Consider the following 18813-nt stretch of genomic DNA (forward strand, 5'->3'; position numbering starts at 1 on the left):
TCTTTAATAACAAAAAAGTAATGCAAAATTTACGATCTTATAAAGTACATGTTAATGGTAAAAAACCGAAACTTCGATTTTTTTCAAAAACTACAATTTTTTTAGTTTTTTATTATTACGTCCAAGGTGCCCCTTTACAAGGAGTACTTGACAGTTTTTAAATGAAAGCTCTATCTTTAATAACAAAAAAGTTATGCAAAATTTACGATCTAATAAAGTACATGTTAATGGTAAAAAACCGAAACTTCGATTTTTTTCAAAAACTACAATTTTTTTAGTTTTTTATTATTACGTCCAAGGTGCCCCTTTACAAGGAGTACTTGACAGTTTTTAAATGAAAGCTCTATCTTTAATAACAAAAAAGTAATGCAAAATTTACGATCTTATAAAGTACATGTTAATGGTAAAAAACCGAAACTTCGATTTTTTTCAAAAACTACAATTTTTTTAGTTTTTTATTATTACGTCCAAGGTGCCCCTTTACAAGGAGTACTTGACAGTTTTTAAATGAAAGCTCTATCTTTAATAACAAAAAAGTTATGCAAAATTTACGATCTAATAAAGTACATGTTAATGGTAAAAAACCGAAACTTCGATTTTTTTCAAAAACTACAATTTTTTTAGTTTTTTATTATTACGTCCAAGGTGCCCCTTTACAAGGAGTACTTGACAGTTTTTAAATGAAAGCTCTATCTTTAATAACAAAAAAGTTATGCAAAATTTACGATCTAATAAAGTACATGTTAATGGTAAAAAACCGAAACTTCGATTTTTTTCAAAAACTACAATTTTTTTAGTTTTTTATTATTACGTCCAAGGTGCCCCTTTACAAGGAGTACTTGACAGTTTTTAAATGAAAGCTCTATCTTTAATACCAAAAAAGTTATGCAAAATTTACGATCTAATAAAGTACATGTTAATGGTCAAAAACCGAAATTTCGATTTTTCTCAAAAACTATAATTTTTTCAGTTTTAAATTATTACGTCCAAGGTGCCCCTTTGCAAGGAGTACTTGACAGTTTTTAAATGAAAGCTCTATCTTTAATATCAAAAAAGTTATGCAAAATTTACGATCTAATAAAGTACATGTTAATGGTCAAAAACCGAAATTTCGATTTTTCTCAAAAACTATAATTTTTTCAGTTTTAAATTATTTCGTACAAGGTGCCCCTTTGCAAGGAGTACTTGACAGTTTTTAAGTGAAAGCTCTATCTTTAATAACAAAGAAGTAATGCAAAATTTACGATCTAATAAAGTACATGTTAATGGTCAAAAACCGAAATTTCGATTTTTCTCAAAAACTATAATTTTTTCAGTTTTTAGTTATTACGTACAAGGTGCCCCTTTGCAAGGAGTACTTGACAGTTTTTAAATGAAAGCTCTATCTTTAATAACAAAAAAGTTATGCAAAATTTTTAAATCAATAAAATTCCTGAAATTTCAGTTTTTCAACCTTTTAAGTTTTTTTTTACAATGAGTGCGACAGAGATAAACTTATAAACTACAAAGTCCACCCACAAGCCAGATTTGACCCCAGGTGACTTTTTTTTAATTTTCTTACTAAAAACTGATTAAAAAGACTTAATCATACTATCCCCCTAGCACATTCCGTTCTACAATAATTATAAAAACAAACACGATATAACTTGACTTGCCTTAATCCTAACTTCTTCTGACTCGTTTTGCATCAGTCTGATCAGTTCATCACAGACAGTTTTCAGTGAAACTTTCGGTTTATTCTCGGGTAGTAGTTCGGCGTAGAACAAACCGGTGACAAGGGCGGCATTGACCCCTAAACGCGACCTTTAAACCAATTCGTCCTCGACTTGACCTCCAAATAACCTTGATACCATTGATTCCATAAATCCCTATTAAATTCAAATTATATTACAGACAAACTGCATGAATATTACATTTAAGGTGCTGCCATTTACTTACCATGCGTTTAATTAACTCCTTAATAAAATCCGTGAACATCAAGTCGGTGTCGTCGCCCAAACACTCCTGGATCATTCATTTTACCTCCGGACAATCCAGATAAGGGCCGACCTTCTGGATCGTACTTTTACAGGCCTAAATGTGGTCCATGCATGAGTTAAGTGAGTAAAATGATCCAAGAAAGTCATACCTTGACAACATACACGTCTGGATCGCATAGATGCAAGAGTAAAGTGATGAGGTTCCCTTGGATCTGCTCCTTGAATGCCTCCAAATTGGTCTCCTGGCCAAAGGATGTTGCCAGATCTCCTAATAACTGGATCGAGGATCTCCTTAGACGTGGATCCTCTTGACTGAATAGCAACTTGATCCTCACTGCTGCGGTAACTTGAAAGGGATGGAATTTGTACCCTGGCAATTTGTTCAGGAGTTTCGAGAAGGATTGCAAGGATTCCAGGAGCAGCTCGCTTTCGTTCCTAGATAAGGAAGAATAGGTCGATCATTTTGTAAATGATTAAATTAAGAGTAGAACCTTTCAAGGAACTTACGTTTGAGTAGCTCGTTGTTGAGTTAAATGAGAATTTCGAAAAATTATTTCTTCAGGTTCTATTTATTTATTAAGAAATAAGTCCTGGAATTTTCACTGAACTGACTTAGAAAATGGACAACATTGATAATGTGGACTAAAAACTTTTTAAAATCAATATCGAGATCGTGAATTGATCACCAGACACAAAGCCAATAATAATCACAGGAAACAAGAACAGGAAAGCTTGCCGGTCAATAAAATCAATCAATTAATAAATTGTCACTGCCAAAATTAGATGTTTTATTTGTGATTCTCATGGAAGAGATTTATTCAAAGTAAGTATATGTAAACGTCATCCAGGGATTTCAGGTTTTTAAAGAAAAACAGGGAGAAGAAGAGGGAGAAGAAGAAAAAGAAGAATAAATACTCGGAAGAAGTTATTGATTTGCCAAACCTGCCATTCTGCCCATCATTTAAGCACCTTATAACAATAAATGTTTTTTTTTTGGACTTTTATTGTAATGGGATTTTTAGTCCCGGGGGTTCGTAGGTCAAAGAAACCACTTGTGCCGGGAAATCTCAGTTTATTCACCTCAGTTATGCGCTTAGTTTTAACACTTTTTAATAACAAAATAGATAACATAAATTGCTAGCCAAGAAACAGGACAGTTGTAACCTTACCTTTTAATAATAAAAGCACTGACGCGGATTAAAACCTTTTAACGGAATCACGGAGTCAAAGGCGCCACACTTCTTTATTAAATGGTGATAAACGAAGTAATAATCATAAGAATTCTCCGAGCAGAAATGTAGGGTTTAAAGAATGTCATACATTTTCACAAATAAAGAAAATATTTAAGACGCTCGATATTCTAATAGAACAAACTATAGCAAAGGTAGAAGTCGTTCCGCTACATTATATATTTAAGAAAGAACTACGGGTTTGATGAATTTTTTTAATTTTTAACATTTTTACTTTAAAAATTTTCAGCTTTTCAAAATTTTTGTAGACACTTTTTGTTCCAAATTAAAAATAGAACAAAGTATAAATAATAACATTTAACTGTAAAACGAAAAATAAAGGAGTTATGAGGGTTTTGAAAAATTTTGAAAAATTTGACAATTTTTAAGTCAAAATTGGAAAAAAAATTTTTTTGAAAATATTAAATTTTTTTTTTGGAAACTGATAAATCACTCAAAACACTTGGAAAAAGTCGTTTAAAACTTTTTTGAAAAATGTACCAGTTAAAAGTTATATCCAATTTTCCCAAAAAATCGTCTGCAAAAAACCCAAATCCATGGGGTACCCATGGAAAAATGTTCCTAATTTCGGTTTTTATTTTTTTTCTGGAAAACTATTGGCTGGAAAAAAAAATTGTTTAAACAAAAGTTGTTTGAAATCTCAATGCGCATAAGATGCAGTAAAAAAATAACTTTTAGGTCGAGCAGTTTTCCAGAAAATTGGAAAAAACCTTTTAACAGTTTTTGTTCATTTTCTCGAAAACCACTACGAATAAGGAAAATTTTCTTTTAGCGTTCGATTCCTAATTAAAAATAGAACAAATCATAAAATATAACATTTAGTCGAAAAATAAAAAATAAAGGAGTTATGAGAGATTTTTGCGATGAAAAATTTGAAAAAAAAATTTTTTTTTTTAAATTAATTTTGTTTTAGCAAATCGATAAATCACCCAAAACGCTTCAAAAAAGTCTTATAAAACTTTTTTGAAAAATGTACCAAAAAAAAGTTATACTCAAAAAGTCTTACTCAAAAATGCAAAGGGGTACCCCTGGAAAATTGCTCATAAAATCGGTTTTTATTTTTTTTTGGAAAAACTATTAGTTGCAGAAAAAAACTGTTAAAACAAAAGTTGTTTGAAATCTCAATGCGCATAAGATGCAGTAAAAAAATAACTTTTAAGTCCAGCAGTTTTCCATAAAATTGGAAAAAACCTTTAAACAGTTTTTCCTCATTTTCTCGAAAACCACTACGAATAAGGAAAATTTTCTTTTAGCGTTCGATTCCTAATTAAAAATAGAACAAATCATGAAATATAACATTTAGTCGAAAAATAAAAAATAAAGGAGTTATGAGAGATTTTTGAAAATTTTCCAATGAAAAATTTGAAAAAATTTTTTTTTTTTTTTTTAAATTAATTTTGTTTTAGCAAATCGATAAATTACCCAAAACACTTCAAAAAAGTCTTATAAAACTTTTTTGAAAAATGTACCAAAAAAAAGTTACACTCAAAAAGTCTTCCTCAAAAATGCAAAGGGGTACCCCTGGAAAATTGCTCATAAAATCGGTTTTTATTTTTTTTCGGAAAAACTATTAGTTGCAGAAAAAAACTGTTAAAACAAAAGTTGTTTGGAATCTCAATGCCCATCAGATTCAATAAAAAAAAGATTTTTAAGTCCAACAGTTTTCCAGAAAATTGACCTTTAAAAAAAACCTTTAAACAGTTTATCATCATTTTCTCGAAAACCAAATGTAATATTAAAAAAAAATTTTTTGCACCGAATTCCTGATCAAAAACAGAACAAATCATAAAGAACGAAATTTATTCGTAAAACAAAAAATACCAGAGTTATAAAAGATTTTTGAGAAAAGTTAAGAAACTTACCCTAAATTGTGATAATTCAAACAGTTCATTAAAATGCCCAGTATCTGATTACAGTACCGCACAACGAGCTCCTTACTCAAATTCTCCGCGGCATACCCCAATCCTTGAACCCCGATCTTCCGCACCAAGCAGCTCTGGTTCAGCTGGACATCCAGAATCATCTCCAGCAGATTTTCTATCAAAACCGCCTGTTTCCTCTCTACATTGTCCTTGATCAAGAAGGTAAAGAAAGCGACCACTAACATCCTCTAAGGTATCAGGTCCGACCGAATAATGGGCCCATAAAGGAGACGATCCATGACAAAGTGTGCTGCATGTCTCGACATACGTCCCCCACCACTGTTTCGGTCATTTTTAGAAAGAGAAGTTGGTCCTGGTCGATGCAGAGAGAGCTGGAGGATAAAAGGTTCGGTCAGATGTGAATGAGTGAGTCAACCCTTATCCCCCCCACCCGCCCCACACTGTTTATCAGTAAGAAATTATATACCCCCTCCTTTCCATTATTACAACTTTACCAGCGAATTGTTCTCATTAAGTAGATCACGAAAATACCGGGTTATAAGGAAATTGTTTAATAATATGTTATGTAATAACAACTCTCCTTTGAGTGCACATTCGCGCACACGCATACCGAACAACCATTTAAATTTTTCCCGCCAACAGCGACCCCTCAACCGTCTGACGTTCATTTAATCAAAATTTCCCGTCAGTTTAATTAAAAATTTATTTTTTTTTACAGAAAAAAACATTCGCCCTATGGAGAGGCTAAAGTACGAGCACGAGAACGTACGGATTTTGGCCTCCCGTGAACTCTTCAAGTTCGGTATCAAGATGAAACTGAAAAAAACCCCAAGTAAAGTACATGAAGTGAGAAACGTGCGTGTTTTCGTAACCCTGAATTTCTGAATCCTTTCAGAAATACTCACCCAAGAAACGCTGCTACAAGATAGACCTGAACCATCTGGAGGACACTGAGGTGCAAGTGGGAAAGGACGTCATCCAGGTACCAAAAGTCTATTTCAAACTGGTGGAGTTCATTAAGAACCACCTGCAGGTGGAGGGGGTTTTTCGCAAGGAGGGCTCCAAGGTGAAAGAACGCGTTTTATTGGTGAGTCCCTCCCCCACCCTTTCTAAGGAATCTCGCAAGAGTTTCAAAGTTACAGCTTCCAATATTCGGCAAAAAAAGTCTCAGTAGACTGACGACGTGCATCAGACAGCCACCGTTTCTTAACGCGCAGACACTCAGTAGACTGATGATGTGCATCAGACAGCCATCGTCTATTAACGCGCAGACACTCAGTAATCATTAAAAGATTATTTATTAACTTACAAGCAATTATATAAATATTATTATTTATTTATTTCGTTTTAATACATACGCTTTTAGCTAAATAAGCGATAAAATCATTTATAAATAATTTTATTAGAAAATGCTGGACAGCGGCTACGAGATCCCCGAAGACACCGACCCGATCGTCGCATGCGCAGTCCTCAAAGTGTTCCTGAGGACTCTCCCGGGAAAACTCGTTCCCCATGACGTCGTCCCGTGGTTCCTTGCGGCTGCGCAATTGTCCGACCATTCGGCGGACGCCGTTTGCTTGTGCGCCCTCCTGCTTCCGCTCAGGAACGTTTACTTGCTGGTGTATTTAATGCAGGTGGGTGATGACGTGATGAGAGTCTTATAGTTGGAACGTTTTGGTGTGACGTTAAAATTACGAGACAGTTTTACCACTATCTGAATAGTTAAACTGAGTTTTAATTTCCTCCTGAAGATGCTAACATCGTTAGCGAAACACGTGTCGAGAGTAAGAATAAATGGTTTTGGTTAGTGGTGTAAAACTGTCTCTTAATTTGTCACGTGATGAAGCTTAAGACCTTCTGAAGTTTTTCAGTGAAGTAACGGCGCATGAGCGAGAGAACAAGATGAACGCGTATAATCTCGCCGTGGTGGCTGCACCGAACTTGTTCAAGGATGACGTGGGGACAGTCGAGGAGATTGCGCGGCACAATGCGGTTTTTATTAATATCGTTAAGGTAAAGGGCACCTTCTGTGTGGTGGTCAATTTTTTAGTTGTGCGCATCCTATTTGACAAGTGGGTTAGGTTAAAAGGAATTTTGCAGCCAGTTTTGGACAAAAAGCAGATAAAATGCCTTGGTGTTCATTTTTCGAAAAAATGTGCAAAATTATTTTTTTTAATAAAAAAATTAATGATAGCAGGAAAAAAATTGTCGAATATTTTTTATTTTTGTCCCTGAAGAGGCATTTAATTAAAAAATTAAAAATAAAATTAATAGTTAAAAATTTCATTTTTTTATTACAGGTTTTCCGAGATTTTCTCCCACTGTATTGAAAATAACATTAAAAGTTCGAGATTGCCCTTATTATTTTGAACAACTTTTATTTAAATCATTTCCCTCCTACATTAACAGATTTTCTGTAAAAAAATTAAAAGGGATTTTTTAAAAGTAAATCATTGCTTGTATGGAAATTACACTTTTTATTTTTCTTGACTTTTCTTTGGAAAATAAAAAAGTTTACCATAAGAGTTTTTTAATAAGTTTTTCAGGAGCAATGTATAGCAAAATTTTTTTTTAATTTGGAGAACTTTTCAAAATTTCCAAATTTTCCAGTGATTTTTTGCCAAAAACGAAAAAAACACCAATAACCGCGTTCCTGTTTATTTTTGGAAAAAATGTGTAGAATACTTTTCGATTTGGCTTTGAAAAACGTACTAAATTCAAAAATTAAACACTCAAAATTTTTCACATATTTCGAGAAATTTGCCTCTTTTTGTTCAAAGGTTTTTCGCGATTTTCTCCAACTGTATGGAAAATATTATCAAAATTTCTTGTTCCAGAATTAGATCTCATTACTGCGAATAACTTTTATTAAGGTCATTTTCGTTTCACATGGATAGATTTTTTATAAAAAAATCAAAAGTGATTTTTTAAAAGAAATCATGTGTGTTCTTATGGAAATTACACTTCTAAAATTTTTAAAAAGGGTAGAGTTAATTAAAAACGTTTTTTTTGCAGAAAATAATTGCCTGAGAAAAAATGCTTTTTAAGAAAATTATAATATATAAATAAAATAATAAGGTAATAAATATAATAGAAATCATCAGCAGTCATGTCCTCAATAATAATAATACTAAACCATTAACTGGTGACTAAAAAAGCACAAAATTAAAGGCCAAAATTATTATTCAATCCTAGTTTCGACGTTCTGGGTCTCAACAGGCCAGTGTCAGCAGTTCAGTCTGCTGTGCGTAAGGAGACGATTGTTATCTTATGCAAAGCAACGCAGTCATTTACAAAAAGTAGTGTGTTCGCCATTTTGAAATTTTAAGGCCACGCCCTAATTTTAGCAAAAAACAAAATCAGCCTGAATCTATCCACGTTTTGACAGTTTCGGTCTTCAAGATGGCGTCCACTCGCCATTTTGAAATGTGGAACTGTCATTGTCAAAACTTAGTTTGTCCGGTTCAAATCACGTTTTAATAAGTACAATAAAATGTGTTTTTTTTGCACGATGCACGTGTTCAGTCTACTATGTGTCTCTGTCTATCTCTTGTGCATGTCTCTCTATCTCTCTCTTAGAGTAGACTGACGACGTGCATCAGACAGAATTAATTAATATGCAAACTATATCGATAGAACGAGAAATTGTATATTATCCAACATAATAACGCTGTTTTTATACTAAATATTTATATATAAAATTATATCGAATATAAATCCACAGTGTTATTAAATTAAAAATTGAATATATATTTTCTGCAAAAACATTGTTTTTCATCTATACTACCCTTACCCCCCCACCCACCCCAAAGATTGGCCCATTAAGAAATTCCTTAAAAAAATCACCGTTTTTCGTTCATAATATCGAATCAAATAGCACTGTTTTTGTATTACATATTTATTAATATAAATTTATATATAATTGGATAAAATTTAAATAAACAAACTGTTTTATTTGATTAAATATTAACGACAAAACCAGCTGTTATTCATAGGAATTATTTTGGAAAACAATGTTTATTGCAAACAATTTCTTACTGGTAAGTTGTGTGGGGTGGGTGGGGGGTGTAAGGGTAGAGTTAATGAAAAACGTTTTTTTTGCAGAAAATAATTACCTGAGAAAAAAAGTTTTTTAAGAAAATTATAATTTATAAATAAAATAATAAATATAATAAAGTAATAAATATAAAGGAAATAAAATGTCTTAGTGTTCATTTTTTGAAAAAATGTGCAAGATAATTTTTTTAATAAAAAAATTAACGATAGCAGGAAAAAAAATGTCGAATATTTTTTATTTTGTCCCTGAAAGAGGCATCTAATTAAAAAATTAATATAGAATACTTATCGAGAAAATTGCCTTTTTTTATTACAGGTTTTTTGAGATTTTCTCCCACTGTATTGAAAATAAAATTAAAAACTCGTTTTCCAGAGATAGCCCCTATTATTCTGAACAACTTTTATTTAAATCATTTCCCTCCTACATTAACAGATTTTCTTAAAAAAAATTAAAAGGGATTTTTAAAAAGTAAATCATTGCTTGTATGGAAATTACACTTTTTTTATTTTTCTTGACTTTCCTTTGGAAAATAAAAAAGTTTACCATAAGAGTTTTTTAATATTTCAATATATAATCAATATTTATATATAATCAATATTTTTTTTTTAATTTGTAGAACTTTTCAAAATTTCCATTTTCCAGTGATTTTTGGCCAAAAACCAGAAAAATGCCAATAACTGGTTTCTTGTTCGTTTTTGGAAAAAATGTGTAGAATACTTTTTGATTTGGCTTTGAAAAACGTACTAAATTCAAAAATTAAACACTCAACATTTTTCACATATTTCGAGAAAATTGCCTCTTTTTGTTTAAAGGTTTTTCACGATTTTCTCCCACTGTATGGAGAATATTATCAAAATTTCTTGTTCCAGAATTAGATCTCATTACTGTGAATAACTTTTATTAAGGTTATTTTCCTTTTACATGGATAGATTTTATATAAAAAAATTTAAAGCGATTTTTTAAAAGAAATCATGGGTGTACCTCTTCAAATTTCTCTATTGTAAGCGTTGTTATGGAAATTACACTTCTAAAATTTTTCCTAGCTTTCCTTGAGATGTTAGAAAATTGTGAAATAAGAGTTTTTTAACAAGCTTCTTATGGACAATACGTAGCAAGAAAAAATTTTTGATTTGGCCAACTTTTCAAAATTTTCAAATTTCTCTACCGGTTTTGGCCAAAAACGAAAAAATGCCAATAACCGCTTTCCTGTTCGTTTTTGGAAAAAATGTGTAGAATACTTTTTGATTTGGCTTTAAAAAACGTACTAAATTCCAAAATTAAGCACTTAAAATTTTTCATATATTACGAGAAAATTGCCTCTTTTTGTTCAAAGGTTTTGCACGATTTTCTCCCACTGTATGGAAAATATTATCAAAATTTCTTATCCCAGAATTAGATCTTATTACTGTGAATAACTTTTATTAAGATCATTTTCGTTTCCCACGGATAGATTTCCTATAAAAAAATTTAAAGTGATGTTTTAAAAGAAATCGTGTGTTCTTATGGAAATTACACTTCCAAAATTTTTCCTAGCTTTCCTTTGGATGTTAGAAGATTTTCAAGTAAGAGTTTTTTAATAAGCTTCTTATGGGCAATATATAACAAAAAAAAAATTTTAATTTGGCCAACTTTTCAAAATCTTCAAATTTTCCAGCCAGTTTTGGTCAAAAACCAAAAAAATGGCAATAACATTTCGTTTACATGGATAGATTTTTTATAAAAAAATTTAAAGCGATTTTTTCAAAGAAGTCATGGGTGTACCCCTTCAAATTCTTTTAATGTGTTTTTATGGAAATTACACTTCTAAAATTTTTCCTCGCTTTCCTTTAGATGTTAGAAAATTTTCGAATAAGAGTTTTTTAATAGGCTTCTTATGGGCAATATATAGCAAAAAATTTTTTTTAATTTGGCCAACTTTTCAAAATTTTCAAATTTTCCAGCCGGTTTTGGTCAAAAACGAAAAAATGCCAATAACTGCTCTCCTGTTCGTTTTTGGAAAAAATGTGTAGAATACTTTTTGATTTGGCTTTAAAAAATGTACTAAATTCAAAAATGAAACACCCAAAATTTTTAACATATTTCGAAAAAATTGCCTCTTTTTGTTTAAAGGTTTTTCACGATTTTCTCCCACTGTATGGAAAATATCATCAAAATTTCTTGTTCCAGATACTGTCCCTAATATTTTAAACAACTTTTGTTTAAGCCATTTTCCTTGCACACTTACAGATTGTCCGTAAAAAAAATTAAAAGTGATTTTTTACGTTAAATTCATAATAGTACCTACCCCTTGATTTTTCCCAGCTTTCCGTTGGTTCTGGACCTCCCAAAAATCAATGAAAAAACCACCCGGAATACCTAGAAACTTACCATTAACCAATTTCCGGTTATTTCCAGATTTTCATAGAAAAATCGAAATCCTTGGGACAAGTCCCGGCCTGTTTGCTGGACAAACTGGACGCCCTCCACGAGGAACACAACAACGCCACCTCCAAGGGATTATGCAGATGGTGTGTATAAAAACAGTGTACAGAGTGGTTTCTTATGTTTTCCTCCCCCCCGCCCCTCTCTCTAGTAACATATTATGTCCACTGTGTAAATAATTTTTTTTTTACAAAAATGTTAAGAGGGGGGGGGGGGAGGGTCAAGGTGCATGATACAGGTTGGCCCAAAGCAGTGTTTTTTTAATCACGATTTGAGACTATACATTGGGCCACCCTGTATAGAATTACATGCGTTGCTATGTAAATCTGGCAACATCTCACTATTTGGTAACCGGAAAGTTTGCTTTAATGGTTTAACAGACGTTTCGTCTTCCAAAAATCATCGTCAATCCTGGATTTTCCGAACTTTTTTTTTTAGTCATCACCGGTACTCATCTATACCCATCTCTGTCTAACACACGACTGTCGCCATAAGTCTATGAGACTCAATGTGGTGTAAAAAAAACGAAGGGAAATAATACACATTGTTTTCATAGCGTTCAATTTGTTGAGAAAGATTGAGCTGACGTAGAGAAGCAGAAAATAAGCTGCCGTAGACATTTAACAAAAAATAGCAAATTGGGTTAACGCAGGCTGACGTGAAGAGAGATGTACTCGGACAGCGCTCACACCTGTCAAATAGTACAAAAAAAAATTAGAAAAATCACGTGAAGCAGGTTGATTGGCAAGAGAGTAGACTGACATGGTGCAAAAAAATATATGCGCAGAAAAATGCAAAAATGGAGTTAAAAACGCTGGCCGACGTGAAGAAATTATTTAAATAAAGACGTCAGGAAGTTATCGGCTGACGTAAAGTACGTCAGATTTAGCTGGAAGTTGTAGCTAGAAGTTGTATTAAAGGTGCCTTAGCTGCTTGGAAAAATGCCGATATTTGCCTGGAAAAAAATTGAGAGGTTTTCCTCTTTCTCTTTGTCCAACACACGGTTTTCGCCATAAGTCTGTCTCTGTCAAACACATTGTGCTATCAAAAAAAAGACAACGTTAGAGAACTTTTATGATGGAAATGATGGGTGGGAGATAGATGGATGCAACAGAAATAATAATACACATTATTTTAAAACCGTTCAAATAATGTAAAAAATATGCTGAACAATGAAAGAGCTGACGTAGCGCAAAAAAAATTACCCCTAAACAGAAAAACACAAATTAGGTTAGAACGTCGGCTGACGTAAAGAGAAAATATTTAATATAATCGTGCATCGCTCATATAATGTAAAAAACAGATCAGAAAAATCATCGGTTGACGTAGGGTAGGGGGATGAAAAGAGACAAGAGTGTAAGCTGACGTGGTGCAAAAAAAATATACAGTTCGAAAAAAATAAGAAATTGGATTAGAACAATGGCTGACGTAAGGAAATTATTTAAATAAAGATGTACGGAAGTCAGTAGATGACGTAAAGCATGTCATATTTAACTGAAAAAATAATATTAACGATGCCTCAGTTGCCTGGAAGAATGACGTGACTTACTTTAAAAAAAAAAAGTCATTTGAGTTTTTTATTAAACATGGCTCAATTGCCTGGAAAAATGACGTCATTTAACTAGAAAATAAATATTTAAGATTCTTTAATTTTCTAGAAAAGATGACGTCATTTAATTGGAAATGGATATTTAAGATGCCCCAATAGCCTGGAAGAATGACGTCATTTAACTGAAAAAAAAAATTAAAATACCCTAAATGTCTGAGAAAATGACGTCATTTGACTAGGAAAAATTTATTCAACATTCCTCAATTGTTTGGACAAGATGACGCCATTTGCCTAAGAAAATTACGCCATCTGACTGGAAGAAATTACGTAGTTTGACTGAACAAAAATGACGTAATTTGTCTGAAAAAAATTGCGCCATTGAGCGTTATTTGACTCTAAAAAATATTATCTAAAATGCCTTAAAAGCCTGAAAGAAATGACGTCATTTGGCTAAAAAAAATGACGTCATTTGCTAATAGATGTCATGGACAAATTTACGTCAATTGCCTGGAAAATATGACGTCATATGTCGCAAAAAAATAATATTTTGAATGCTCTATTGCCTGAGAGAATGACGTCATTTGACTGAAAAAAAATTTTAAATGCCTCGATGGCCTTAGAAAATGACGTCATGGGACTGGAAGAAAATATATTTAACATTCTTCAATTGTTTCGGAAAGATGACGTCAAAGGCGTTGAAAAAATGATTTAAAGTGCATTAATTGCCTGGAAAACGTGACGTCATTTGCCTGGCAAAATGACGTAATTTGATTGGGAAAAATTACGCCATTTATTTTCTGGAAAAATTAAATCAATTGACTGGAAAGTATGACGTCATTTGGCTAAAAAAAAATAAAATATAATGCCTGAAAAACTGTCGCTATTTGACTATAAAAAGTATTATTTAAAATGCCTTAAAAATCTGGAAAAATGAAGTCATGTGCCTAGAAAAAATGACGTCATTAATTTAAAAACAAAATTATATTTTAAAATGCGTATGTTTCCTGAAAAATGACGTCATTTTACTAGAAAATAAATATTTCAGATTCTTCAATTTTCTAGAACAGATGACGTCATTTAATTGGAAAATGGATATTTAAGATGCCTCAATAGCCCGGATGAGTGACGTCATTTACCTGGAAAATGTGACGTCATTTGCCTGGAAAAATTACGTAATTTTCTGGGAAAAAAATTACCTAATTTGATTGGAAAAATAATTATACCTGTAGAAGAGAATATTTAAAATGCCTGAACAAAATGACGTCATTTAACTGAAAAAAGAAAAATTAAAATACCTCAGATGTCTGAGAAAATGACGTCATTTGACTAATTTTATTTAACAATTGAAACAATGAAAAATTTATTTAACATTCCTCAATTGTTTGGACAAGATGACGTCATTTGCCTAAGAAAATGCGCCATTAAGCGTTATTTGAGTCTAAAAAATATTATCTAAAATGCCTTAAAAGCCTGGAAGAAATGACGTAATTTTTTTTAGCCAAATGACGTCATTTCTTCCAGGCTTTTAAGGCATTTTAGATAATATTTTATACAGTCAAATAACGCTCAATGGCTCAATTTTTTCCACTCAAATTACGTAATTTTTGTTCAGTCAAATTACGTAATTTCTTCCAGTCAAATGACTTCACTTCAAGTCATTTACTCATGCAAATGACGTCATTTTCTTAGGCTTTTTAGGTATTTTAATTTTTTTTTTCAGTTAAGTGACGTCATTTTGTCCAGGCATTTTAAATATTCTCTTCTACAGGTATAATTATTTTTGCCAAGCAAATTAGGTAATTTTTTCCCTGGAAAATTACGTAATTTTTCCAGGCAAATGACGTCACATTTTCCAGGTAAATGACGTCATTCTTCCGGGCTATTGAGGCATCTTAAATATCCATTTTCCAATTCAATGACGTCATCTTTTCTAGAAAATTGAGGAATCTTAAATATTTATTTTCTAGTTAAATGACGTCATGTTTTCAGGCAATTGAGACATTAAAATTTTTTTTTAAAGACAAATGACGTCATTTTTTTTAAAGTAAGTGACGTCATTCTTCCAGACACTTGAGGCATCGTTAATATTATTTTTTTCAGTTAAATGTGACATTACGTCATCTGCTGACTTCCGTACGAGAAAATGTCGTCTTTTGATTAGAAAAAATGACGTCATTGACCTGGAAAATATGAAGTCATAGATGTCGGAAAAAATATTTAAAGTGCATTAATTGTCTTAAATTTCAGACCCGTTTGTTTCATTAATATTTAATTAATTGTCTGGACAGGATGACGTCGTTTGCATCGAAAAAGAATATTTGAAATGCCTGAACTGCCTGGAAAAGATGACGTCATTTGACGGAAAAAATATTTAAGATTCGTCATCAGTTGTTTGGAAGAGATGACGTCATTTTCCTATGAGAAATGACGTCACCTGCCTTGAAAAATTAGTATTTAATGCCTCAAGTACCTGAAACAAATTACGTCATTTGCCTGGAAAAATTACGTTATTTTCCAGGGAAAAAAATGACCTTATTTGCTTGTGAAAAAATAATTATGCCTGTAGAAGGGAATATATAAAATGCCTGAAGAAAATAAACTGAAACCTTAAAAAACTGGAAAAAATGAGCCTAAGTTGCCTGGAAAATGACGTGATTGATCTGGAAAAAATAATGTCATTGAACTGAGAAATATGACGTCATGTGCCTAAAAAAATGACGTCATTAATCTGAATTCTGAAAGTCGCGTTTCTTCCGAGTTGATTTATATAAAAATTAAATTTAAAAAATCCAGAGCCGTATTTAAAAATAATAGTTAATGATACTTCCTGGACAAGACATGCGTAACGTCAAGCCAAAAAATTGATTCCAGTGTTGCCAAATAACCTCCTAACCTAGAATAGCCCCCTACATAAGAAAACACCCTGTACTTACGCCCTGAATAAACAAAAAACCCCTACTTTTCCGTTCAAGAAATATAATATATTATAGTGATCATGTACATCTCCCTTAATAAATATAAAATCCTAAAAATAACTATAAACGCATTTTACACATTTACCATATTTATATCGTTATTATCAGCTATTATAATACAGGACCGGAATTATTTAAAAAAAAAACAAATTATAAATAAAAGCATCAACAATAACCAGAAAATCACGATTTTTTTACAGTCAAACAGGTTCGGACTATAAAAAATTTAATATTAAAAAAAAAATCATCCATCCATCAGCCTCGCACTGTATAGTAGTAAGTAGTAAGTCTTTGTTTCTTACGAACGCTAAAAAAGGGCCGAACATCCCTGTATTTAACACTTTATTTATTTATTTATTAAATTGTTTATTTATTTATTCTTGTTGTTGTTGTTGTTGCTGCTGCTGTTGTTGTTCTCCTTGCAAGAACTTTTGTAACCTAAAATAAAAACATGCAAATCACTCGTTTTCAGGGTGGAGAAATGGAGGAGTTTCCTGACCAGCTAATATACTGTTTATTTATTTATTATATGTTTATTTATATATATATATATATATATTTTTATTATTATATGTTACGTTTATTATTACCTTCGTCTTCTGATTTCTTCCTCAGGGGTGACGGACGCCACTGGCTCGACGTTGTTGCTTAAGCCGTTCGATTCAGTGGTGGCGTTTTTTTGTTTTGATACGCCTGCAAGAGCGACTTAAGTCTTAAGCAGGACGTTTTAAATAATTTTATTGCCCGATGTCAATGTCGGACGATTATTTAATAAAAGTTTTTTATTTCGTTTAAAATGACCAAAAAATAACAAAGTTATGGGCATTTATTCGGTTTATAACAGGTGTCCAGGAAGTTAATTTTATTATATTTTATTAAATTTTAGCGCGATTTTGTTTGTTTAGATTGCATTAGAGAGAAAAATAATTATCCTAATTACCAGTTTTTGTTTCAATTCAATTGAGTCAAAAATAACCAAGTTACAAGTGGTTTAAGTTAATTAAATGACTAAATTAATTACAGGTGTCCAGGGGATAAAAACAGCCATAACTTCCTTATTTATTAACCGATTTTGTTCGTTTTTGAGTCTTTTTAAAAAGCATTATTCACCCTAATAAATAAAAGGATTTTCTAAGTGGAAACCTGGCAAGGTTACTCATGAAAATTAATTTTGTTGTTAGTGTCAAGGTCTGTTGAAAGAAGCATATTTTTTTTATTAAAGGCTTTTTATTTCATTTAAATTGGCCAAAAACCAAGAAAGTTATAAGTAATTTAAGTTAATTAAATGCCCAAATTAATTACAGGTGTCCAGGGGATAAAAATAGCCATAACTTCCTTAGTTGGATACCGCTTATCTAAAGAGCACCAAGCGACATTTCCTCGTTTGGAGAAACTTCAATTTGTATATTTCAAGCTATCCCGGAAATTGTATTGTAAAAATTTTGCAATGATGTTTAAAAAAAAATATTCTATATAAGAGGTAAAATAAAGAGGATTATTGAATTTTATAAAAATTTCATAGGATCAAGGTCAAAAATGTCATTTTTGGTCTTTGGTTCCTTTTTGAAAAATTGAAAATTCAATAATCTGTTATAGTTGTCTGTTGGTTCCATATTGTATGATACAAATTATGATTATAAGGTAAAATAAAAAGCAATTATACACAAAAATTTAGTTAGAGCTTTAGTAGAACTTTTGTTTTAAAACTTTTTTTGTTTATATAAAAAAAAAATAATTTTCTTCAATTTCAAAGTCAATTTCAGGTCCAAATCCTTCCAAGTCTTCTTCAAAATTTGCTATTTGCAGTTTGGTGTTATAAAAGTTCTTACACGCTTCGGGAACTAAAGTCATAAGGCTTTGGATATCCGCTGCCTTTTATTCGGAAATCGACTTTCCCTCTGGATATAATGTTTTTAGTTATGCTCTAAAATCTCCATTTAAAGTTTTGAGTTTAATACCTTTAGATCTTTTGTCTATTTTTAGCTTTTTAGGATTTTCTTGTTCGATTTTGATTATTCTAGCCTTTAGCTAATCAACCTTTTCACCTGTTTCAAATACCTTTCTGTTTGAAATAGCCTTCTTAACATCCTCAATAGAGAAAAAGTAGTGGGTGTCCATTTCAGTTACAATAAACTTATTATTTTTCTTGCTTGATAAAATAATTGATTTAAAACTATCTAAGGTATAGACACGTAATTGGTGCTTCATAGCTCGTTCGATTTCTCCAAAATCCGTATCATTTGCTAAAAAGCTGTGTCCAGGGATTAGGTATTTAAAATATATTTTTTTAAGACTCTTATGTCCACTAAGGACAGCCTTTAAAAGAAGAATTATTTTAATATTACGAATCTGCCCACCGCATGAATCGGACCACATAATGAGTTCTTCAATATTTGGATCTAGATAATTTTCAATAAAGTATTTTATGCATGATCCAACCTCTTGTGCTCCTCGACCAGCGATTCCTTCTTTCCAGATAAAACAGTAAGGCAATTTTTTTGACGCACTATGTATTCCTTCATTGTACACAGAGAGCTGTCGTTTGTAGTATGTTACATTTGTCGGCAGCTTCGGTAAGCTTAGTACTTTTTGCATATCGTAACTAATAACGTCATGGGTCGCATTTGCTGTAGCGAAATCTACCTTCATTGCCTCACGTGCTTCTTTAGCTTTATTTAAATGAGCAATGTGTTCGAGAT

The 18813-nt window shown here is 31.7% G+C and overlaps 2 protein-coding genes and 1 long non-coding RNA gene across 4 annotated transcripts in view; 1 reads left to right on the plus strand and 2 right to left on the minus strand.

Annotated features, from left to right (window-relative positions):
* Positions 1–1639: 1639 nt before the first annotated feature.
* LOC126747574 (uncharacterized) lies at positions 1640–3231 on the minus strand. Its single transcript, XR_007664248.1, has 4 exons — positions 3149–3231; positions 2129–2414; positions 1939–2073; positions 1640–1868 (listed from the first exon to the last, which is right to left on the minus strand). It is a non-coding gene; the product is annotated as an uncharacterized LOC126747574 (long non-coding RNA).
* A 2520-nt stretch (positions 3232–5751) lies between these two features.
* LOC126747208 (ralA-binding protein 1-like) lies at positions 5752–17570 on the plus strand. Of its 2 annotated transcripts, none has more exons than XM_050455716.1 (6): positions 5752–5949; positions 6008–6199; positions 6519–6746; positions 6976–7125; positions 11564–11676; positions 17419–17570. In XM_050455716.1, the coding sequence occupies exons 1-6, from the start codon at positions 5848–5850 to the stop codon at positions 17471–17473; spliced, it is 840 nt and encodes a 279-aa protein (XP_050311673.1). In that variant the 5' UTR covers positions 5752–5847; the 3' UTR covers positions 17474–17570. The 2 variants fall into 2 exon arrangements, with proteins under 2 accessions (XP_050311673.1, XP_050311674.1); XM_050455717.1 differs by lacking the exon at positions 17419–17570 and adding an exon at positions 16587–16703.
* LOC126747207 (E3 ubiquitin-protein ligase synoviolin) overlaps positions 16099–18813 on the minus strand; it is a 40292-nt gene continuing 37577 nt past the window's right edge. The window contains exons 8-9 of the mRNA XM_050455715.1: positions 16705–16807; positions 16099–16552 (exon numbers count right to left, since the gene is read on the minus strand). Coding sequence (XP_050311672.1) covers positions 16489–16552; positions 16705–16807 — 167 coding nt within the window. The 3' untranslated portion in view covers positions 16099–16488. The remainder of the gene's footprint in view (positions 16553–16704; positions 16808–18813) is intronic.

This window comes from Anthonomus grandis, chromosome 19 (assembly GCF_022605725.1).
Source record: "Anthonomus grandis grandis chromosome 19, icAntGran1.3, whole genome shotgun sequence".
Lineage (NCBI taxonomy): Eukaryota > Metazoa > Arthropoda > Insecta > Coleoptera > Curculionidae > Anthonomus > Anthonomus grandis.

Excerpts from the sequence above, each read along its gene's own strand:
- LOC126747208 (XM_050455716.1), top strand. The coding sequence starts at position 5,848 with ATGGAGAGGCTAAAGTACGAGCACGAGAACGTACGGATTTTGGCCTCC. Across the intron at positions 6,747-6,975 it reads TGCTGGTGTATTTAATGCAG|TTTTTCAGTGAAGTAACGGC; the intron begins GTGGGTGATGAC and ends GACCTTCTGAAG. Across the intron at positions 7,126-11,563 it reads TTTTTATTAATATCGTTAAG|ATTTTCATAGAAAAATCGAA; the intron begins GTAAAGGGCACC and ends GGTTATTTCCAG.